Raw genomic sequence first — 24,690 nt, 5'->3', positions numbered from 1 at the left:
TCATCCCCTGATAGCAAGCGTGACTGTCCAGTGGAGAGGGACGGCTCCTAGGCCATGTGAACAGAAAGCTGTTCACAACTCTGGTAAAAATCTGTTGTGAAGAGTGTCTTTCTCCCCAAATTACAGCTTTTCCAGCTGGGAAGACAGCGGTTCGGAGACACTGGACTGCCCTGCAACAGCCACGGCAGGTTGGGATGGAACGGGAGGCGCTATTTGGATCATCTTATTTAGCTTCCTGGTAATGTCTAAATTACGCTCATGTTATTATTCTCTCAGCTTACAGAAGGAGCTCTCTGACCTTTAGAAGAGGCTGGAGAATCTTCCAGGGGAGAGAGGTTTGAGAAGCTCCAGCTAGAGGAGCATTTAAGTTTTCCAGTCCCTACCAAGTGGACTGAGGACAACAGCTTTCAGGGAAACATCCAGGATTTCTGGATCCTTCCATGGGTATGCTATTTTTATTGTCCTGTCTGTTCTCAAGTGATCACACCAGTACGAATGAAGAACTAGCCTGCTTACAAGGTTTACAAGGGAAAACTGACAAGGATTTTAAGAAAAAGGCTCAGTGGGGTAGCTCAGAAGAATGCTGACGCTAGCACGGGAAGGGGGAAGAGGACCCCCGGGAACGGGCTAAAGGCCCACGGGAGAGACTGGGACAGCACCAGGCAGAAGAGTGACACTGTTGTAAAAGCAAGTGCTTCCTTCTGCTGGGCAATCCCAGAGCTGGTGCTGCTGGGCTAACGCCTCAAAGTTTAAACTTGTATCTGCCACAGCTAACCTACAGAGAGAACTCCTGTTTGGGGAGAAGCTACCAGAGGATGGTGTGTTTCCAGCAGCTGTTACCTCGTGTTTCCTTCCTTCACCACTGAGGCAGACTCAGAGGAGCTCTAAATACAGCAAGAGGACAGCGGACCTCCCCGGCGGGCCAGCGGTTCAGACTCCGCGCTTCCACTGCAAGGGCTGCGGTTTCGACCCCTGGCCGGGGAACTAAGGTCCCGCATACCGTGCAGGGTGGTCAGAAAATTTAAAGAAAGAAAAAAAGAGGACAGGACCCTTCTGCAGGAGGGCCTACGACTGGCAAGACAACCAGAACTGAAGCCTGAGACCTACCGCTCGCTCCACCCAGGCCTGTGCACAGAATGCACCTTCTCCGGGTGCCAGGAACACTGGAGAAATCGTCTACTGGGAACTACAGTGACCTTGTGTTAAAATCATGTAATAACTTATTTAGCACGCTGCCATTTACAGAACGTGTTCAGAATCATTATTGAATCCTCACTTTTTGGACTGAGCATTATTCCCATTTTAAAAACAGAGGTGTGACTTGGCCGGGAGCACAAGCACGGATCGTGTTTTAACTCCAGGTCCAGCACTCTGTAACCCCCACGCATTATGTATACACTTGACACTTGAACAACACAGGTTTGAACTGCATGGGTCCACTTACATGTGCACTGGTTTCAATAAATAATATAGTACCTGTGTTTTTATTTTACAGATCTTTAAATTACATATGGGGAGACGTTTGTGTTTGACCAGAGATCATAGTGCGTGGAATCAAAAGAAACGAAGGTTTGAGTCCTGATCCTGATCCAGACTGTGTCACAGCTTCCTACCCACCCTTGGGTGAGTCATTCACCAATTCATTTGTCGCTGAGGCAGAGACAGATAGCAATGCGTGGATTTTCGACTGGGGGATAAGAGAGAGTCAGTGCCCCTGAAACCCACGTTTTCTTTCTTTTTTAAAACTTTGATATGGACCAATTTTAGTCTTTTAATTGCATTTGTTACAATAGTGCTTCTGTTTTATGTTTTGCTTTTTGGCCAGGAGGGATATGTGGGATCTTAGCTCCCTGACCAGGGATGGAACCCACACCCCTTGCACTGGAAGGCGAAGTCCCGCCCCCCCACACACACATTTTCAAGGGTCCACTCTATAAGAGTGAGTCCCTAGACTAGTCAAAATCACAGGAGAGAAGACATTACACCAGTTACTTAACTTTTTGAGCCTCAGCTGTAAAATGTAGAGTTTAGCTAACTATTGTTAAGATCTTTCACTTCAGGTATTGTGTTGGGTGGGAGAACCAGACACTGAATGAGATGGGTGTAGGGAAGATAAGAAAAGAGCTTGCACCAGTCCTAGAGGTGGATTATAGGCCTGAGAACCCTGAGGAAACTCATCCCAAGTGACTGCCTTTTGCTTTTTAATGATGACGTCCCTTTAAGAGAAAGATGAATGAGAGGTGATATATTCTAGGCAATATATTTCCCCTTGAAAAATGCAGAAAGCAAATAATTCTAAAGAAGCTGCATGTATAATATAAAAGAATCTTGCCTATTGTGGGGGGAAAAAAAAGGAAAGTATTTGTATAGGCATCATGGCCCAAGGAAAGTAAAAGTTTGTTTTATTGCAAAACAGTAACTTCCTTGTAATTGGAGCACTGCCCAAAATTCAATACTGATACAAATATAATACATACTTTGACCTCCTAAGAAATTTACATCAGGCGAATTTTCTGAATTCCTTTTAAAGGCAGAATTTTTAAACCACAGAAAACAATCAGAAACAATATATCAACACGTGTAAAATAAGCCACAGTTCAAAGTTAAGCTGAATAACCAAACCATGAAAATTACCTCCAACTAATATTTGCTATTATTTAGAACATTGCACATGTTTTCAATAACTTAAAAGGGTCTTCCCATCTCCTAATCCCCCCAGGAAGTACAACTTTCTTTTCACTAGATTTAAATAATACATCCGAATATCTACTCATAGTAGGAGGTTCTGACGTTAACTATGTGTGTTTAACAGAAATACAGAAAATCATGAAGATACATGCAGCATTTAAAAATGATCACTCGTAGCAACTCCTTAGACGTCGTGGAGGAGAAAGGCAGTTGTCTACTTCCCAACAGCACCTAAGGTTTACGCTACATAATGTCATTCAGCGAAACAGCATTCTGACCAAAGATAAGCAAGTTACAGAAAATTCTTTCGCCTATTCAGTGTTTCATTATAAAGCTACTATTTTGACCATATTTTTTAACTCCATTTTGCTGACATTTCCAGAAGTATTAGCATCAGAAGCGAGTTATCTTAATGCCATTTATTAAACTGAAAGAAAAAGATGGTACATTCTAGTTTTTACTTTAAAGGAGATTTATTTCAACCATTTTGATTCCTCACTATTTGAAAACCACATTTTCTTCCTCAGCACTGGATGGCACTACGGTGAAAACGGTTTCCATGATCCTTGACTTCCCTCTTTAAAGGAAAGCACTATGGAATTTCAGTAGCAAACATTATCTGGTTCCTACTCAAACCCCATCTCCAATCCAAGAAAACGTGAGAGAGAATCTAAGATAAAAAGTTCTGTTCAAGGTAAGAAGAAATTCCAATCTCAAAAACATTTCACTCCAACAACTCGGTTATCCCACCTGCTCCATCATTGAATAGAAATGATCACTGAAAACATGACACTATCAGCACCCTCGTCAGCCCCTTGCTGAAGTTCATGTCCTGTTTTATATCCAAATACATGCACATAAAACATTTGTACAGATAAATTAGCGTTAAGAATTAAAAACTCACATCTACAAAGGTCCCTTCTTTGTTCTGAAATCTATATAATTGTTTTCCAGACTGGAAATCTAAACACCTTGGCTACACATTAAAAATATGTCAGAATATAAATATGTTATAGAAAACCTCAGAACGGACCTTCTCTTAAAAGCAAACAAACTTAGAGTGCTTTTGTTATAGCTTAATCCTCTGAGACTTAAAAGGAGACACTAAATTCAGGTATTTACCAAATAGTGTTGATTTCTACTAGCCGAACAGCCCTAATACACCAATAGCTGAACTAGTAGGATAGTCTTGCTCAGCTTGCTATTAGGAAGTTGAAGCATTTTCAATTAAAGCCTTCATTTTTCCTGTAGACTTCAACATGTGTGGTCCAAACTAGAAAAGAAACAAAAAAGACATTGGTTCATGTAACAGTAATGATATGCCCCCCTCCCAATCATGGATCAAAGGTATGTTCTTCTTGAAAAACCAAACAGCTAGGTAATATTAAAACCTTTATGAATTGACAGGTTGTTATAAACATGACATCAAAAAAGAGTGAAAGGCAAAGAGACAACAAAATTACGCCCTAGCAAACTCTAATTACCTGAGGAAGGTACAGAGTTTCCTTTTCAATGTCTGAAGACTTTCAGAGATGCTGGGATTTCTAAGCTACCTACATCTCTGAACAGATAAACACATACCCCCCCGGTGACAGTACCCAGAATACAGGTCATGTATAAGTTAATATATCCGACAGCTTCCATGAGCCAGCTCAGTCTCCACCTCTGGCACGCCCACAGCCAGCAAGACCCTGGTCAGTGTCTCTCCCTCTTCAGGAGACCTCCTCACGGGTGCCCTGGGAGAAAATGATCTTTCCTTTCTATATCACAGCATTTTTATTGTCCTCAGATATAAGTTTTATTGTAATGAATTTCACTTCATTATACTTAAATAAAACAACATGGAAAATTTAACACAGGAGACACTAGGCAGTGAAACCAGGGGTGAGCCTCTGCTTCCTTCTGCGTGCTCTTCCATAGTAGGTGCTCTAGCTGTAGGCAGGGACTCAAGCCTGTAGCATACATCCTTTTGAATCTTGCAGGCGAACACAGCGGAGTGGCTTGCGGTGTGCGGCAGTGAAGTGAATTACCGGAGGCCGTACGAGGACAGAACTCTGCCCGGTACTCACCAACACTCTTTCGGAGGTGGCCTCTGATTCAGACTTCGGAATTCCTTTTTCAACTTCACCTTGGCTGTCACATCGATCCCGATAAGCAAACTTCTTCTTCAGAGCCTGTGCGATGAGGGCGGCGGGGTCAGCGGCATCCACCCGTCTGGGCTTCGCATCTTGTTCTGACCTGAGAAATGAACTTATATAAACCAAGGGGGCGTTGACCCCTCCGGGAGGCACACGGGGAGCCTGACAGCACTTCTCTCGCATCACGTACACTTGACAAAGACACTGACACGTGCTGATGCAGCGACGTGCAAACCCTAGATTTAAGGCTCAGTCAAAGAGCCCAAAGGTGCCCAATAACTGTCACTCAGGTGCTCTCAGGAGCAGAGATGATGTGCTCCTTCAGGGCAGTGAGGGTTCCACTGTTCTCCAAAAGCCCGGTGACGGCCATAGCAGGGGCGCAGCTCAGCTTCACTGGAGGAAATGCCTGCACAGTAACGAGAAGCCTGCAAGTGCAATTAGGGGAGAAACTGGAAAGTGACCTGCAAGTGTGTGTTCTGCTCATCTCTTAGGCTCCTGTACACAGTTAACTATCTTTTTTAAACTAAAAACTTAGAGCTACTCATGTAGTCACGTTATAAAACAAAGTTCTCAAGAAACCTAGTACTTGGGAGATTGGTTCAAGACGGCAGAGTGGAAGGATGTGTGCTCCCTCCCTCCTGCGAGAGCGCCAGAGTCACAACTCACTGCTGAACAGTCATCGACAGGAAGACACTGGAACTCGCCAAAAAAGACACCCCACATCCAGAGACAAAGGAGAAGCCGCAATGAGACGGTAGGAGGGCACACAATCACAATAAAATCAAACCTCGTAAATGCCGGGTGGGTGACTCACAGAATGGAGAACACTTATACCACAGAAGTCCACCCAATAGAGTGAAGCTTCTGAGCCCCGCGTCAGGCTTCCCAACCTCGGGGTCCGGCAACAGGAGGAGGAATTCCTAGAGAATCAGAATTGAAGGCTCATGGGATTTGACCGAAGGACTTCAACGGGACTGGGGGAAAGAGAGACTCCACTCTTGGAGGACACACACAAAGTACTGTGAGCATCGGGACCCAGGGGAAGGAGCAGTGACCCCAGGGGAGACTGAATCAGACCTACCTGCTACTGTTGGAGGGTGTCCTGCAGAAGCAGTGGGTGGCTGTGTCTCGCCATGAGGACGAGGACACTGGCAGTGGAAGTTCTGGGAAGCACTCCTTGGCGTGAGCCCTCCCAGAGTCTGCCACTGGCCCCAAGGAAGAGCCTAGGTAGGCTCCAGGGTTGGATCGCCTCAGGCCAAACAACCAACAGGGAGGGAACCCAGCCCCACACATCAGCAGACAAGCAGATTAAACTTTTACTGAGCTCTACCCACCACCAGTCCCTCCCCCATCAGAAAACTTGCACAAGCCTTAGGTAGCCTCATCCACCAGAGGGCAGACAGCAGAAGCAAGAACTACTACAGTTTTTCAGCCTGTGGAACAAAAACCACATTCACAGAAAGACAAGATGAAAAGGCAGAGGGCTAGGTACCAGATGAGAGAACAAAAAAAACCCCCAGAAAACAACTAAACGAAGTGGAGATAGGCAACCTTCCAGAAAAAGATTTCAGAATAACGATAGTGAAGATGATCCAGGACCTCGGAAAAAGAATGGAGGCAAAGACTGAGAAGACGCAAGAAATGTTTAACAAAGACCTAGAAGAATTAAAGAACAAACAAACAGATGAACAATACAATAACTGAAATGAAAACTACACTAGAAGGAATCAATAGCAGAAGAACAGATAAGTGACCTGGAAGACAGAATGGTGGAATTCACTGCTGTGGAACAAGATAAAGAATGAAAAGAAATGAAGACAGCCTAAGAGACCTCTGGAACAACATTAAACTCAACAACATTCGCATTATACGGGTCCCAGAAGGAGAAGGTAGAGAGAAATGACCAGAGAAAATATTTAAAGAGATTATAGTCAAAAACTTCCCTAACATGGGAAAGGAAAATAGCCACCCAAGTCCAGGAAGCACAGAGAGTCCCATACAGGATAAACCCAAGGAGAAACATGCCGAGACACTAATCAAATTGGCAAAAATTGAAGACAGAAAAATTATTGAAAGCAGCAAGGGAAAAATGACAAATAACATACAAGCGAAGTCCCATAAGGTTAACAGCTGATTTCTCAGCAGAAACTCTACAAGCCAGAAGGGAGTGACATGACATATTTAAAGTGATGAAAGGGAAGAACCTACAACCAAGATTACTCTTACCTGGCAAGGATCTCATTTGGATTCAATGGAGAAATCAAAAGCTTTACAGACAAGCAAAAGCTAAGAGAATTCAGCACCACCAAACCAGCTCTGCGACAAATGTTAAAGGAACTTCTCTAAGTGGAACACAAGAGAAAAGGACCTACAAAAACAAACCCCAAACAATTAAGAAAATGGTAATAGGAACATACATATTGATAATTACCTTAAAAGTGAATGGATTAAATGCTCAACCGAAAGACACAGGCTCACTGAATGGATACAAAAACAAGACCCATATATATGCTGTCTACAAGAGACCCACTTCAGACCTACGGAGATACAGACAGAAAGTGAGGGGATAGAAAAAGATATTCCATGCAAATGGAAATCAAAAGACAGCTGGAGTAGCAAAACTCGTATCAGATAAAATAGACTTTTAAAATAAAGAATGTTACAAGAGACAAGGACACTACATAATGATCACAGGATCAATCCAATAAGATATAACAATTATAAGTATATATGCACCCAACATAGGAGCACCTCACTGCTAACAGCTATAAAAGAGGAAATCGACAGTAACACAATAATAGTAGGGGACTTTAACACCTCACTTACACCAATGAACAGATGATCTAAACAGAAAATTAATAAGGAAATACAAGCTTTAAATGACACAATAGACCAGATAGATTTAATTGATATTTATAGTACATTCCATCCAAAAACAGCATACTACACTTTCTTCTCAAGTGCGCATGGAACATTCTCCAGGATAGATCACATCTTGCGTCACAAATCAAGCCTCAGTAAATTTAAGAAAACTGAAATCATATCAAGATTTTTCTGAGCATAACACTCTGAGATTAGAAATTAATTACAGGGGAAAAAAAACGTAAAAAACACAAACACATGGAGGCTAAACAATATGCTACTAAATAACCAAGAGATCACTGAAGAAGTCAAAGAGGAAATCAAAAATACTAGAGACAAATGACAACAAAAACATGACCCAAAACCTATGGGGATGCAGCAAAAGCAGTTCTAGGAGGGAAGTTTATAGCTATACAAGCCTACCCCAAAAAACAAGTAAAATCTCAAATAAACAATCTAACCTTACACCTAAAGGAACTAGAGAAAGAAGAAGAAACAAAACCCAAAGTTAGCAGAAGGAAAGAAATCATAAAGATCAGAGCAGAAATAAATGAAACAGAAACAAAGAAAACAATAGCAAAGATCAATAAAACTAAAAGCTGGTTCTTTGAGAAGATAAAATTGATAAACCATTAGCCAGACTCATCAAGAAAATGAGGGAGAGGACTCAAATCAATAAAATTAGAAATGAAAAAACAGAAGTTACAACAGACACTGCAGAAACACAAAGCATCCCTAAGAGACTACTACAAGCAACTCTATGCCAATAAAATGGACAACCTGGAAGAAATGGACAGATTCTGAGAAAGGTATAACATTCCAAGACTGAACTAGGAAGAAAGAGAAAATATGAGCAGACCAATCACAAGTAATGAAATTGAAACTGTGATTAAAAGTCTTCCAACAGGGGGGCTTCCCTGGTGGCGCAGTGGTTGGGAGTCCGCCTGCCGATGCAGGGGACACGGGTTCGTGCCCCTGTCTGGGAAGATCCCACATGCTGCGGAGCGGCTGGGCCCGTGAGCCATGGCCCCTGGGCCTGCGCGTCCGGAGCCTGTGCTCCGCAACGGGAGAGGCCACAACAGTGAGAGGCCCGCGTAAGACAAAAAAAAAAAAAAAACCCCAAAAAAAGTCTTCCAACAAACAAAAGTCCAGGACCAGATGGCTTCACAGGTGAATTCTATCAAAGATTTAGAGAAGAGCTAACACCCATCCTTCTCTAACTCTTCCAAAAAACTGCAGAGGAAGGAATCCCAAACTCATTCTCTGAGGCCACTATCACCCTGATACCAAAACCTTACAAAGATACTACAAAAAAAGAAAATTACAGACCAATATCACTGATGAATATGGATGCAAAAATCCTCAACAAAATACGAGCAAACAGAATCCAGAAGTACATTAAAAGGATCATACACCATGATCAAGTGGGATTTATCCCAGGGGTGCAAGGATTCTTCAATATACGCAAATCAATCAATGTTGATACACCATATTAACAAATTGGAGAAAACCATATGATCCTCTAAATAGATGCAGAAAAAGCTTCTGACAAAATTCAACACCCATTTATGATAAAAAACTCCTCAGAAAATGGGCACAGAGGGAACCTACCTCAACATAATAAAGGCCATATACAACAAACCCACAGCAAACATCATTCTCAATGGCGAAAAACTGAAAGCATTTGCTCTAAGATCAGGAACAAGACAAGGGTGTCCACTCTCACCACTATTATTCAACATCATTTTGGAAGTCCTAGCCACAGCAATCAGGGATTTAAAAGAAATAAAAGGAATACAAATTGGAAAAGAAGTAAAACTGTCAGTGTTTGCAGACGACATGATACTATACATAGCGAATCCTAAAGATGCCACCAGAAAACTACCAAAACTAAATGAATGGTAAAGTTGCAGGATACAAAATTAATGCACAGAAATCTCTTGCATTCCTATACACTAATGATGAAAAACCTGAAAGAGAAATTAAGGAAAAACACTCCCATTTACCACTGCAACAAAAAGAATAAAATACCTAGGTAGACAAAAGACCTGTATGCAGAAAACTATAAGACACTGATGAAAGAAATAAACATGATACAAACAGATGGAGAGATATACCATGTTCTTGGATTGGAAGAATCAACATTGTGAAAATGACTACTACCCAAAGCCATCTACAGATTCAATGCAATCCCTGTCAAATTACCAATGGCATTTTTTTACAGAACTAGAACAAAAAATCTTAAAATTTGTATGGAGACACAAAAGACCCCGAATAACCATAGTCATCTTGAGGGAAAAAAACGGAGCTGGAGGAATCAGACTCCCTGTCTTCAGACTACACTACAAAGCTACAGTAATCAAGATTATATGGTACTGGCACAAAAACAGAAATACAGATCAATGGAACAAGATAGAAATCCCAGAGATAAACCCACACACCTATGGGCAACTAATCTATGACAAAGAAGGCAAGGATATACAATGGAGGAAAGACAGTCTCTTCAATAAGTGGTGCTGGGAAAACTGGACAGCTACATGTAAAAGAATGAAATTAGAACACTCCCTAACACCATACACAAAAATAAACTCAAAATGGATTCGAGACCTAAACGTAAGACCAGACACTGTAAAACGCTTAGAGGAAAACATACGAAGAGCACTCTTTGACATAAATCACAGCAAGATCTTCTTTGATCCACCTCCTAGAGTAATGGAAATAAAAACAAAAATGAACAAATGGGACCTAAGGAAACTACAAACAAGACAAAAAGTAAACCCTAAGAATGGGAAAAAATATTTGCAAATGAATCAATGGACAAAGGATTAATCTCCAAAATATATAAACAGCTCATGCAGCTCAATATTAAAAAAAACAAACAACCCAAGCCAAAAATGGGCATAAGACCTAAATAGACACTTCTCCAAAGAAGACGTACAGGTGGCCAAGAAGCATGTGAAAAGCTGCTTAACATCACTAATTATTAGAGAAATGCAAATCAAAACTACACTGAGGTATCACCTCACACCAGTTAGAATGGACATCATCAGAAAATCTACAAACAATAAGTACTGGAGACGGTGTGGAGAAAAGGGAACCCTCTTGCACTGTTGGTGGGAATGTAAATTGATACAGACACTGTGGAGAACAGTATGGAGGTTCCTTAAAAAACTAAAAATACAACTACCATATGACCCAGCAATCCCACTACTGGGCATATACCCTGAGAAAACCATAATTCAAAAAGACACATGCACCCCAATGTTCATCACCACACTGTTTACAACAGCCAGGACATGGAAGCAACCTAAATGCTCACTGACAGACGAATGGATAAAGAAGATGTGGTACATATATAGAATGGAATATTACTCAGCCATAAAAAGGAACGAAATTGAGTCATTTATAGAGATGTGAATGAATCTAGAGACTTTCATACAGAGTGAAGTAAGTCAGAGAAAAATATCATACATTAACACATATATGTGGAACCTAGAAAAATGGTGCAGATGAACTGGTTTGCACGGCAGAAACTGAGACACAGATGTAGAGAACAAACATATGGACACTAAGGGGGGAAAGTGGCGGGGGTTGGTGGGGGTGGTGTGATGAATTGGGAGATTGGGACTGACATGTATTCACTGACGTGTATAACGTGGATAATAAGAACTTGCTGTATAAAAAAAATTCAAAAATTCAAAAAAAAAAAGAAAAGAAAAAAAGAAACCTAGGACTTGGTTTTAGGCATAAAAAAATCAAGGGAAGTGAGAAAGAAGGCAAATGTATCCTCACCTTTTTACTGACCGAAGTTTCACGCTGTTCATGTCTTTAAGGATCTCCAGCATATTTGGCATATCAGATTTCTTTGGACTTCTCTTGATTGAAGTCTTTCCAGCACAAGCGTTTTTCTCTCTTCGATCTCTAATCAGATCAATAGCGGATGTGCTTTGGTGGAGCCCTGATGGAGGGAGGGGAGGTGGCGGAGGGGGAGCTGGCGGGACGGAGGGTGGCGCTGTGGCAACGGATGCCGTAGATTCTAAGTCACCTACAGAAACAAGGGAAAGTCAGTTTGATCCTGCTGGTAATAGGCAAATAAACTATTTTAAAGCAACATTATGTTAAGGACTTTATATCTGAAAACAGTATCCTTAAAAAGAATCGAAGTTACGTAAGTAGAAAGGAAGCTTCAGTTACTTGGTTGGAATCTAAATGCCTGCATCTCAGTCACTGTATCATTTAATCCCAAACTCTCCAGATGGAAACATTCCATTTAACTTAACAGGGTGCTTTTGTGATCTCCAGTGTTCAAGTGTGACTGCTGCCAAGTGTGTAGCTACTTTTAGATGAAACAGAGCATCTGTACTGCAAACATAACTATCTTCAGTATATAGTTTGATTATTTAGTACTAGAGTAAGTATTTGAAAAAACCATTTGATACATTTGTGGTTCTTTTTAAGTATATTTACATACAAGATTTAATTGAGCATTAACTAGAATGTACATTGACCAAAGTGTGTTTAAAGTTTTAGATTTGTTGTTGAAAAAAAATTCTGGGAGGAAAAAAAAAGTTACAGTTAATTTCCAAAACAAGAAGTAACCAAGAGTTAAAGTGGTTCTAAAACGACCTAAAAATTCATCTTTCTGCATAATTGGAGATTAGAGAGTTGTTCTGGGGGTGAACTATATTAATTAGGGGGAACTCAATGCACACGAGTTTTTGCTCAAGGGATTTGGATTGTAAATAGAAGTCTAACATAAATCCCCAAATTATCTCACAATTTACAGCAGTTTTCTAGTCTGCCAGAAGAGGGAGGTAAAGCAAGAGAAATGTAATTCACAAGTTAAACAGAAAAGGGCAGGACTTTAGTTTTTCATAAGTTACGTGCAGATTTCACTTAAGTAACACTAGGTGCGGCCAGTGCACGCACCCTCCGCCCATCTTGGCCTGACCCAGGTTGGATGAGGTTTCCTCGTGGGGTTACATTAAACTCTAGGACCACAAGCAAAGTGGCTCAGAGGCAGAGTAGTCTGTCTTATCCTTGAACCTTTAGAGTTGGCTTCTGCTGAGTCTCGCCAGGACTCAGGGAACAACACTCGGAAAAACAACCACTACCTCCCAACAGGTTAATGGGCTAGGATTTCAAGGCTATAGTTTCTTCTCCAAAGTGACAGTGCCACACAAATAAAAACAACAGTAGTAGTCCAGGAGTCAAAGGACCTGAATTCAGTTTCCACTCCGGGCAAGAGGGAGAAAAATGACTATTGAATAGCTACTATGTGCTGAAGGTATTGTATATAATCTCCACGTTTACTCCCTACCATAGGTAACTACTATCCCCATCTTAGAGCAGGAAAGGGAGGTAGAAAGGCCAAGTACTTGCCTCAGGACATGTAGGTCAGTAAACAGCACTCAACCCTGTCAGGGTTGTTTTTTGCAATTACCTCCTGTCTGATGTGAATGGTGCCATTATCACAGACAACTAAGTTTACCACTGCATTCACGAGTAGCAATTCAACTGTATCAATGTATGTATATGTTGTGTTTTCAAAATACACTCATCATCCTCTCTGACAGCATTAAAATTGTTCAAAACAAACAAAAACTACTTAACTTTGACTGGGTCCTGTAACTGAACAATGCAGAGGACTGACCCCTGATTTTCCAACAAGCCCAATGGCTGTTACTTTTTTTTTCTTTTTAACTTTTATTGTAATATAGTTGATTTACAGTGTTGTGTTAGTTTCAGGTGTACAGCAAAGTGATTCAGTTACACTTCTATATATACATTTTTTTTTTTTCCTTTTCAAATTAGTGGCATTCTCCTAATTTCCAGTTTGCTGGTTAAAACAAACGTAGGACTTCCAGACCTGCACTGAGGTTTTGCTGTTCTTGGAGGGTCACAATTTTGGCAATCTGAGCTCTGAGGGCAGCAAGCTCGCTTTCGAGGGCACAGATCTTCTGCAGTGCTTCCTCATTGGCCAGTGTCATGGTCTGCAGTGAAGGCTCTTCTGAAGACAGGTTTGGTAAGGAAAACTGCCTGCCTGGGGGCTTCTCAAAGAAAGGAAGATCATCCTGAAGGGGTTGCCTCGACCGGATCTCTATCCTGCAAGGAAGACAGAAGGTTGGCTGTCACAGGCTTTGTTAGGGAATATAAAAAATCATCATTTCAAAGTTAATCAGAACACAGCAGAACAAAACATCTGAGAACCACTTTTCAGGCTGACCTTACATGAAACCCCTGCTGTAAGTTTCAAAACAACAAAGCACTTATCAACCTGATGTAGATACACACCACTGCCAGGTTTCTGTTGGCATCGTTCTTCTTAATCTTTATCTCTACATGATATGCACAAGCCAGCACTATCCAGAGGAATCAAAGATTCCAACAATGTTTTTGCTAATTCATGTTTTGTTTTGGTGGTTTGAACTCAGGTGATGCAACTTTTAATGCTGTTAACAATGGTAAACTGGGACTTCCCTGGTGGTGCAGTGGGTAAGACTCCACGCTCCCAATGCGGGGGGGGGCCCGGGTTCGATCCCTGGTCAGGGAACTAGATCCCACGTGCATGCCGCAACTAAGAGTTCACGTGCCACAACTAAGACCCAGTGCAACCAAATAAATATTTTTTTTTAAAAGGTAAACAAATTATTGGTTATATTTGACAATCAAATCAAATCAGTAATCCATCAGCCCTTCCTCAGGGTCTTGGTTTCTGCATCTCGATGTCCATGTTTTCCACTTGTGATAGAACACACCAAACTGCAAGACACACTGTAACAATATGGGCCAAATTACAGCATAAGAAACTGAAAAGGGGGGAAAGTAATTATAATTGAACCCATGCAGTAATTGTACAGATGGTCTCATTTTCACTTGAGCGTAAAGAAAGGTTTTCTAATATGCACTGCTTCATAGGTTGAGAATAAAATTCAGATTTCAACTGTCAATTTATATATTTATCCATTTCCTCCTATTTTCTACAATTAGGTTTTGCCAGCCTCTAAGCCCTTTTCTCTTTTTTCTTCATCCAGCTTTATAGTGGGATAATTGACAAATATTGTGTGTGTGTGTATATACACACACACACACACACACACACACACATATATACATATAGATATATATATAGTACAGCATGATGATTTGTTAATGTGTGTACACTTTGAAATAACCACCACAGTCAAGTTAATTAACATGTGCCAGTTTCCCTCACAGTCTCACGTGGTCCTGTGACCGAGCTGGGTCTGACAAGATGGTGAGCCACCTTGGAAGGCTGCTTAGAGGGCAGGGACTCAAGTCTACAAGAAAGAAGGTCCTTTCATCTCTAGCCCCGCCCACCTTTCTTGCTCCTGCGAGCCTGGAGAGTCGCTGAAGGCCAGAAGCTAACCTTGACAGGGAAGCCAGAGCTAAGGATGGCAAAGAGCCTGGCTGGTCCCTGAGGACACAGTGCGGCCACTGTCAGCTTCAGACAATCCACTCTGGAGGTTTTTGACTTGAGAAAAATAAACTTCCCATTATTTTGGGCTTCTGTTTGATGTAGTCAAACTTAGATTGACTGTTATAACATTCACCAACATTATACTGTATTTCAGTTTTCCTTTAACTGAATACTGCTATTTTATTTTTGCTTGAGAGCTATGATAATTTATTCTACTTAGTGTCTGAATGAATGAATTCTTGGACCTTTAGCTTTTGGTATTTTGCACTGAATTCAGTTGTTTTTCTTCATATCTGATTTTGATTATGCCCTGTTAATTAAACTGTCATACACAGAGGATGCTTGCAAATTGTTTTTTACCTGTAGTATTAATTATTAAACAAAAACGTTTGGAGAATAAATGTCCTCATTATTGCCTAACCCTATTACCTAGCTAGCAATCAACTTTAATAATACTAACCTCATTCACTTTATTTAATTTGGAATATCTGTGGGGTAGGAAAATATATTGGGCTTGCAAAGCTTTAATTACCATTTCCTTTCTTACCCCACACTGGGAAGAAACAGGTGATGAAATGTCTAAAAAAAGTACATGACGATCAAACAAAGGTAAAAACTTTTATAAGAAAAAATACCAATGTTCTGATTAAATACATTAATATGTTCATTGAAAGACTATATGTTATATAAGTTCAGATGCATGTGCTCTAATCAACCTGCAATAAATAAAGTAATTTTAATAAGACATTAAAATTTTTTTTAATCACTATGGCTTTTTGTTAATATAACAGACTGAATTTTGATTTCTACTTACCTTTCATAGGGTAGGTCAAATGATTTCGTTAAACGTCTCTATACAATAAACATTAAATTACAAGAAGATACAAATTAGTCTACTTAAGTTTTTTGGGGGGAGGATATTTACATAGAGTAATTTTATTTAATCAGTATAATGTCAAATATTTAATATGCTTCCTCAACTATATTCTTGACAACTGTTTAATAAAACATATTAAAACACTACTTTTAAAATAGTGTTTTAGGGCTTCCCTGGTGGCGCAGTGGTGGAGAGTCCGCCTGCCGATGCAGGGGACGCGGGTTCGTGCCCCGGTCCGGGAAGATCCCACGTGCCGCGGAGCGGCTGGGCCCGTGAGCCATGGCCGCTGAGCCTGCGCGTCCGGAGCCTGTGCTCCGCAGCGGGAGAGGCCACAGCAGTGAGAGGCCCGCGTACCGAAAAAAAAAAAAAGTGTTTTAAAGTACTATTTTAAAAATACTACTTTTTGAAAGAACTAAGGAAACCACTGGTAGAATACTGGCAGAGACAGAATTCTAGTCCTGAGAAAAGATCTGGGTAAAATATAGAAATCTCAAATAAATGTACAATTAAAGTATCACACTTGTTCAAAACAACAGTGGAGAAAGAAGGAAGTCTACTAGCAGGAACGGAGACTGGGGGTCTCGAGCGGGGGCTGGATCAGAGGCAGAGAGCTCTCAGGACAGGGGACAGATGGCCTCACCACAGGCAGCCAGGGTGGAGCATCTGGAGGGTGACTGCTGGGTGGACGTGGAGCTGAGCAGAGAGAAGCACGAGAGCCTGGAGGTAAAGACTCATCTCCACCCCCGCCCGTCTCCCGTTTTCCAGGAAAGTTGGGTTTTGCTTTGTTTATCTAAATTTACCTAAAGAGAATGAATATTTCATTGGGAACGTAAGCAAGGATGATGATTGGTTTTCATATTATGTATGAGTGAAGAGGTTTCATAAACTCTATAACAGCAAATAAAGATAAGTTTTGAATGCCAGAATCTTTAGTGCTACTAAACAAAAAAAGATGTTATAATAACTTTTTTCAAGAACTCGTAGTCACTTTAGGAGTGAGTATACCCTCCCAGATCACAGGATCCAAAAGTATTATATGCTTTCACGGCTTTTGTTTGTTTGTTTGTTTGTTTGTTTTGCGGTACGCAGGCCTCTCACTGTTGTGGCCTCTCCCGTTTGCGGAGCACAGGCTCCGGGCGTGCGGGCTCAGCGGCCAGGGCTCACGGGCCCAGCCGCGGCACGTGGGATCTTCCCGGACCGGGGCACGAACCCGCGTCCGCGACTCTCAACCACTGCGCCACCAGGGAAGCCCCTCACGTTTGTTTTAAAATGTTATCACTCAAGTAAGCCAATCATCTAATTCCATAAACATTTACACTTCGATACCCAGAACTGGACAATAGGGCGATTTCGATTAAGAGATCAACTACAAGGCATGTTTGAACAGCTTCCTTTCTTTCAGATATCTTCCAGCCAAAATACATTGTAAGAGGAAATTAACGAATACTTAACAGCAAACCACACTGTTTAAGAAAAATAAGAATTAAGCTTCTACCTCTCCCAGTAACTCCTCCAGATGAATTCTATCCTTTTGTTTTTGCACCTACTGAGAATTAAAGGATAAGCACTCATTAATCTTGAAAACCAGTGTGCCAGGGTAAGAGGAAAAAAGTTTAGGACCTTTAGCAAAATGATGTAAGTAACAGTGTCAGATCATCTGTATTTTATATGTCTATACTATTTTTATAACTTTGGTATAGATTCTGCATTTCCCTGTGTGAAGTACTGTTGACAGCTACGGGTTCAAACAAATTATAGGAAATGTGGAAGTTTAAATGTGGATTTTTAGAAGCTGGAAAAGGAAAATAATCCTGAAATGATCATGTATTCTCAAAGACACAGAAAGATTTGACATTTACAGAAGCTTGAGAACCAAAGGCAAAAAAATAAAGAGGTGCTCTGTAATATTCTTATATATGGAAAAGCTTAGGTTTTATGAAAATTCTCATACATGTCCCTTCCTTTAAAACTATAAACACACACACACCCTTTTCCCACAGACATCTGTTTTATAAGGCAGTCTACAAATAACTCGTTCTCAGAACCAATCTGTTTTGCCATCCTTCAGAATACGAGGCTATTAAAGAGCTAGAATATAGAGGCAAAAGCAATTCAAACTAAGAAATGCTCTTTTCTACTAAATTTGTGTATAATTCAGAGAAATTTTAAGAAAACAAATATAAAAAACAGAAAGAACAAAAGAGGCATCAAGTACGGATGTCCCAAAAGCAAAAGACAAAGAGCCAAAGTATGGTTGTTTCTTAAAAATACTGTCTGCCGCAGACCTACTAGAGAATGGACTTGAGGACACGGGGAGGGGGAAGGGTAAGCTGGGACGAAGTGAGAGAGCGGCATGGACATATATACACTACCAAATGTAAAATAGATCGCTAGTGGGAAGCAGCTGCATAGCACAGGGAGATCAGCTCGGTGCTTTGTGACTGCCTAGAGGGGTGGGATAGGGAGGGTGGGAGGGGGAGACACAAGAGGGAGGAGATATGGGGATTATATGTATACGTATAGCTGATTCACTTTGTTATACAGCAGAAACTAACACACCATTGTAAAGCAATTATACTCCAAAAAAGAGGTTAAAAATACGGTCTGCATACTGACTTGTGCTGGCGAGATTTCTACCCTTTTTGTTTGCTTTGGCTCTGAAGTGCCTTACGGCACAGGGTGCAGGCTCCCCTGCAGAGCACCGTCCACACGAAGTGTCTGGCTCGCTTACCTCTTCAATGCTAGTATCAAAGGCGGCCACTCTGAAGTACAACATACACAGACAGGAAGGGCTTTTTAAGCTCCACTGACTATTTTAAAGAAAATCCTCAATTAAATATAATGTACCTCTGGGGTCCTTTCCCCTTACCTCACAGTTAATGAAAACTCAAAATCTGAGACTGTTTTAAATGAGCCCAGTGCCCTGTGAAAGGCGGTGTTCCCTGGATGACGTTTATTGACTCTCCCTCACTGTTTTAGTTGAGAGAAGAGCTTAGAAAGGTATAGAAATACATGCTGTTGTCAATAGGGTGCAGGGAAGCGGGGGAAACTGGTCATTTAGTTCCCTGAAAGCACAAAGGTGGGTAGAAGGCTAACAGTATTCTTCAAAGTGAGCAAATAGCTGGATAGAGACAACTGGACTAGGGAAATTATCCTGAGGGAAGTAACCCATGAGAGGACCACAGGGGGAACAGGCAGGGCTGTCGTGAGGCTGCAGAGCCAGATGGCTGGTGGGACTCATTGCCTATTCTAGATGCTGTGCAACACAAGTCTCCTGTTTTGTATTTTAAAAGCTGGATCTTCCTATGAGTGATATTTCGTGGCAATGACATTTTTTCCTTGAATGCAGTACTGTACTGATGTACATTATTAGTTCATGTCTAGTGTCAAATACTTGAGATTAAAATGGGAATGAATAACACCTGTGTCCACTGTGCTGTGAGGAGGAAACGGTCTTGCCCTGACCTGTGTCTCCTGGTCCACACTGGCACCTGTGGCGCCGTGGCCGGCCAGCCTGCTTCCTTGCTGAGTCATTTCCTCTGGAGTCTTGTTACCCACCGTCATGCTCTGTGAGGTTGGGGTTCTTCCCCGACACTCCTTAGAAAACAGCACATTCCTTTTTACACTTGATCTCTTTAGTCAAAGGCTTCAGTCTCACTTTATTCACTATTCTTATATCAGATTTTTGTAAATACATTCATCTTAACTCATTAGATTACAAACATTCTGGTGTAAGAAAAAGGGCTACCTCAAATACTTTCAAATCCTATGAACCTGTAAATTTTTATTTAATACATACTCAGTTTGATACGTACGTGGGCACTAAGAATTAGATACAATTAGAAATTAACATATTAATAAAGAATGAACAAAGTGGAGTTAAACTTGAAACATTTCAACATTCCTTAAATAATGTTCTACTCCAGGGAGAAAATATGTACAAATGATGGGACCAACAAGGGTTTAATTTCCAAAATATACAAACAGCTCATAAAACTCAACAACAAAAACACAACCCAAATGAAAAATGGGCAGCAGACCTAAATAGACATTTCTCCAAAGAAGACATACAGATAGCCAACAGGCACGTGGAAAGATGCTTACCATCACTAATCATTAGAGAAATGCAAATCAAAACTACAATGAGATACAGCTCACACCAGTCAGAATGGCCATCATTAAAAAGTCTACAAATAACAAATGCTGGAGGGGCTTCCCTGGTGGTCCAGTGGTAAAGAATCCGCCTTGCAACGCAGAGGATGCGGGTTTGATCCCTGGTCGGGGAACTAAGATCCCACATGCTGCAGGACAACTAAGCCCACGCACCACAACTACTGAGCTTGTGCGCCCCAATGAGAGAGCCTGTGTGCCACAAACTACATAGCCCATGCTCCCTGGAGCCCGCACACCACAACTAGAGAGAAGCCCACATGCTGCAACTAACACCCAACACAGCCAAAAATAAATACATACATAAGTAAATGCTGGAAAGGATGTGGAGAGAAGGGGACACTCCTACACTGTTGGTGGGAATGTAAATTGGTGCAGTCACTACGTAAAACAGTATAGAGGTTCCTTAAAAAACTAAAAATAGAGCTGACACATGATCCAGCAATCCCACTCCTGGGCATATATCCAGAGAAAACTCTAATTCAAAAAGATACACACACCCCTATGTTCATAGCAGTGCTATTCACAATAGTCAAGACATGGAAACAGCCTAAATGCTCATCAACAGATGAACGGATAAAAAAGTTGTGGTACATATATATATACAATGGAATACTACTCAGCCATAAAAAAGAATGAAATAATGCCATTTGCAGCAAAATGGGTGGACCTAGAGGTTATCATACAAAGTGAAGTATGTCAGAAAGAGAAAGACAAATACCATGACATCACTTATACATGGAATCTAAAATATGACACAAAGGAACTATCTATGAAACAGAAACAGATTCACAAGAGAACAGACTTGTGGTTGCCAAGGAGGAGAAGGGGTGAGGAAGGGATGGAGTGGAAATTTGGGGTCAGCAGATACAAACTGGTAATATATAGAATGGATAAACAAGGTCCTACAGTATAGCACAGGGAACTATATTCAATATCCTGGGACAAACCATAATGGAAAAGAATGTGAAAAAGAATGTATGTATATGTATAACTGAATCACTTCGCTATACAGCAGAAATTAACACACTGTAAATCAACTATATGTCAATTAAAAAAATAAATTTTTTAAAAATGTTATATTCCAAAAGCAATCAAAAACTTGATGACAGGGGCTCCCCTGGTGGCACAGTGGTTAAGAATCCACCTGCCAATGCAGGGGACACGGGTTCGAGCCCTGGTCTGGGAAGATCCCACATGCCATGGAGTAACTAAGCCCATGCACCACAACTATTGAGCATGCACTCTAGAGCCCGCGAGCCACAACTACTGAAACATGTGGGCCTAGAGCCCATGCTCCGCAACAAGAGAAGCCACCGAAGTGAGAAGCCCGCGCGCCACAACGAAGAGCAGCCCCCGCTTGACACAACTAGAGAAAGCCCGCGTGCAGCAACGAAGGCCCAACACAGCCAAAAATAAATAAATAAATTTAGTTTTTAAAAAACACAAGACTTGATGACAATGCCTATGATGTCTGCTAGAAGCCACAGAGATTATAGTCTTTAATTTCTTCACACATGGTGCAAATGTTATGCTGTGTCTATGTCCAAACACTATACATTTCTCCATAGGCTACTATTATGAAAGAGAACAAGTTAATTATCTGAGACAAGACTATCAGTTATATTGATTCTTTCAAAGGATCTCAATGCTTCTTATAAAAATGAAGATTTCTTTCCAATCCTGAGGCCATTCTGTCAATTCAAAGAGAAATGAAAACATATACAGAACAGGAAAGAAAATGAGGACTTACTTGTGCATGCCACTGTGCTATAAGTTTTCTCATGTTATCTTTCAAAATTCTCCTCTCAAAGTAGGTATTGGTACTTCCAATTTAGAGATGAAAAAACTGAAGTTCAGTGTATTTGAAAAAAACAATCAATTGTACAATAACCAATTAAGGACTCATGTGCATGCCACTTTCCCAGAGAGATAATACCATAACAATTGTAACCAACAGTTATAGAAATGCCATCAACAAATTTCAAGGGAGAAATAAGAAACAAATACATTGAATAGCTTTGGCTTTTACATAAATATAAACGTGACAGGCAGGGAAACACTCAAATGGCAATATATAAATCTTGAAAGTACTCTACTTCATATTATGTTTTTAAGATTTAAGTTACAGTTATGAGTTAAGTTACAAGTTTAAGCTATAAAAAATTGCCACGGAAATGCAGTTAATATCAAAATGACAGATGAAAAAAGACTCAAACTGCCTGGTAAGAGTACTAGTATTAAATAATTGTCCAGACAAAGTAAAATTCCATCAGCTTTCATCCTTCTATTTTGTCCTATTGATTAAAATACATGATATGGTAAATCTGCAATCTCATCAATCTGTACAAAGCACACTTTATCTGGTATGTGAAACTGATCAAATAGGGCTTCCTCAAAGCTCCCGTCCTTAGGAAGATGGTGAGACTTAGATGTGTCAGCCTGTTTATCAGGATATCAGCCACAGGAACATAACACAGAGTACCTTTCCCAGCCATCTAGATTTATTACACACATCCACAGTTAATCACAACTGATGCAAAAGGTGATATAGCACCACAAAGCAAAACAAAAAGTCTGCCCAATCTCTCTAGTCACAAGGGCCATGTCATTAACCTTGGAACTCTGGGGCCACTTCCCACCTGTCTGTCGACTTCCTCCTCCAGAGCATCGTGCAAATCCAGCTGGGTCTCCTCTGTTTCCTTCTCACTTTGTTCAGGTTCAGATTATCTTTACCTAGAATGCTTCCAGGCACCTTTCCAAAGATCCTTTAGCCAATTACTTTCAACATCATAGACAAAATCCATTATCCAAATCCATTATGCCAACTCAATTACTCTATAATCACAATCCCCATAATAGCTACCCCATAACGTCATATCAGTACAAACATGACATTTGTGTGAAAAGCCCTTTAGAGACTTTTCTAGGAAGATGGAACAAATGAACTTTTCACTATTCTTCCTCCTAACTACAACTATAATCTCTGGACATCATATATAAAACAAATGTAAGAAGACTTTCGGACTTCCCTGGTGGTGCGGTGGTTAAGAATCCGCCTGCCAATGCAGGGGACAAGGGTTCGATCCCTGGTCTGGGAAGATCCCACATGCCGTGGAGCAACTAAGCCCACATGCCACAACTACTGAGCCTGTGCTCTAGAGCCCACGAGCCACAACTACTGAGCCCACATGCCACAACTACTGAAGCCTGCATGCTGTAGGGCCCATGTGCCACAACTACTGAAGCTCGCACACCTAGAGCCCATGCTCCACAAAAAGAGAAGCCACCGCAATGAGCAGCCCACGCACCGCGACGAAGAGTAGCCCCCGCTTGCCGCAACTAGAGAAAGCCTGTATGTAGCAGCAAAGACCCAATGCAGGGGCTTCCCTGCTGGTGCAGTGGTTAAGAATCCGCCTGCCAATGCAGGGGACATGGGTTCGTGCCCTGGCCTGGGAAGATCCCACACGCCGCAGAGCAACTAAGCCCGTGCACCACAACTACTGAGCCTGCATGCCTAGAGCCCATGCTCCACAACAAGAGAAGCCACTGCAGTGAGAAGCCCACACACTGCAACAAAGAGTAGCCCCTGCTTGCTGCAACTAGAGAAAGCCCATGCACAGCAATGAAGACCCAACGCAGCCAAAAATTAATTAATTAGTTTTTTAAAAAGACAATGCAGCAGAAAAATAAAGTTAAAAAAAAACAAGAAAAATAAAAGTGCAAATAAAAAGACTTTCAGGCAGAGAGAAGGCAGACTAAGTTGGACCTTGGGATCCAAAAGAAAAAGAAAAAAAAAAAAACAAACCCAGCATAGGAGTGAGTTCCTTGAGTTTCCTTTTACCTCATATATCCCAGACTGGGCGCTAGAGTAACAGGTAACCCAGAAATGCCAATGGATGCAGGGGAAAAAGTCTCAACAAAAGCCTGCTCTCTTAGCCAAAGGACCAAGAAAGGGGCAGCCTCCCACAATAGATAACTTATATAAAATAACTGCTCTACTCCAGCCAACATCACAGAAAACACTGTGGCCCCACCTCCACCAAGGAACGAAGGCTAACTTCCCTCCTTTCTAGGCTGTAATGAGATGCCTCAAACCCTACAAGATGGTGTCAGAGGAAGCAGGGACTTACTCACCTCCCTGTAAGACAGTGGAGACAATCTGGGGTGGGGTGTGGGGGCAGAATTACACCCCATCCAGCATCAGTGAGGCAGCCTCCCCTATCTGCTAGGATGGTGCCCCAGGAGGCTGCGTGGGGAGCTGGGGCACACACCGCCGCCCAGCAGTAATACAGAGCACTGCCCTGGGGGTGAATGGAGGCCGAGTGGGAAACCTGGACTTCTGCTCCCACCTGGTAGTAACAAGATGGCACCCACTCCTCCCTTGCTATTAGTGAAAGCCAGCTGAAAGAAAGAGCTGAAGTAAGATCCAAAGTCTCAGATACTCAAAATATCTAGATTTCAATAAAATCACTCTTCATGCCAAGACCCAAAAAGAACACAAACTGAATGAA

At 41.4% G+C, this 24,690-nt stretch overlaps 1 protein-coding gene across 2 annotated transcripts in view; it reads right to left on the bottom strand.

The window, feature by feature from the left end:
• Positions 1-3,092: 3,092 nt before the first annotated feature.
• MTFR1 (mitochondrial fission regulator 1) overlaps positions 3,093-24,690 on the bottom strand; it is a 63,457-nt gene continuing 41,859 nt past the window's right edge. For both annotated transcript variants that reach the window (XM_059042632.2, XM_059042631.2), the window contains exons 5-8: positions 13,558-13,793; positions 11,481-11,733; positions 4,758-4,926; positions 3,093-3,961 (exon numbers count right to left, since the gene is read on the bottom strand). In XM_059042632.2, coding sequence (XP_058898615.1) covers positions 3,893-3,961; positions 4,758-4,926; positions 11,481-11,733; positions 13,558-13,793 — 727 coding nt within the window. In that variant the 3' untranslated portion in view covers positions 3,093-3,892. The remainder of the gene's footprint in view (positions 3,962-4,757; positions 4,927-11,480; positions 11,734-13,557; positions 13,794-24,690) is intronic.

The sequence above is a fragment of the Kogia breviceps genome, chromosome 17, assembly GCF_026419965.1.
Source record: "Kogia breviceps isolate mKogBre1 chromosome 17, mKogBre1 haplotype 1, whole genome shotgun sequence".
NCBI classification, from domain to species: domain Eukaryota; kingdom Metazoa; phylum Chordata; class Mammalia; order Artiodactyla; family Physeteridae; genus Kogia; species Kogia breviceps.
The sequence above is the reverse complement of the archived record's forward strand: the minus strand, read 5'-3'. Positions and strand labels throughout refer to the sequence as shown.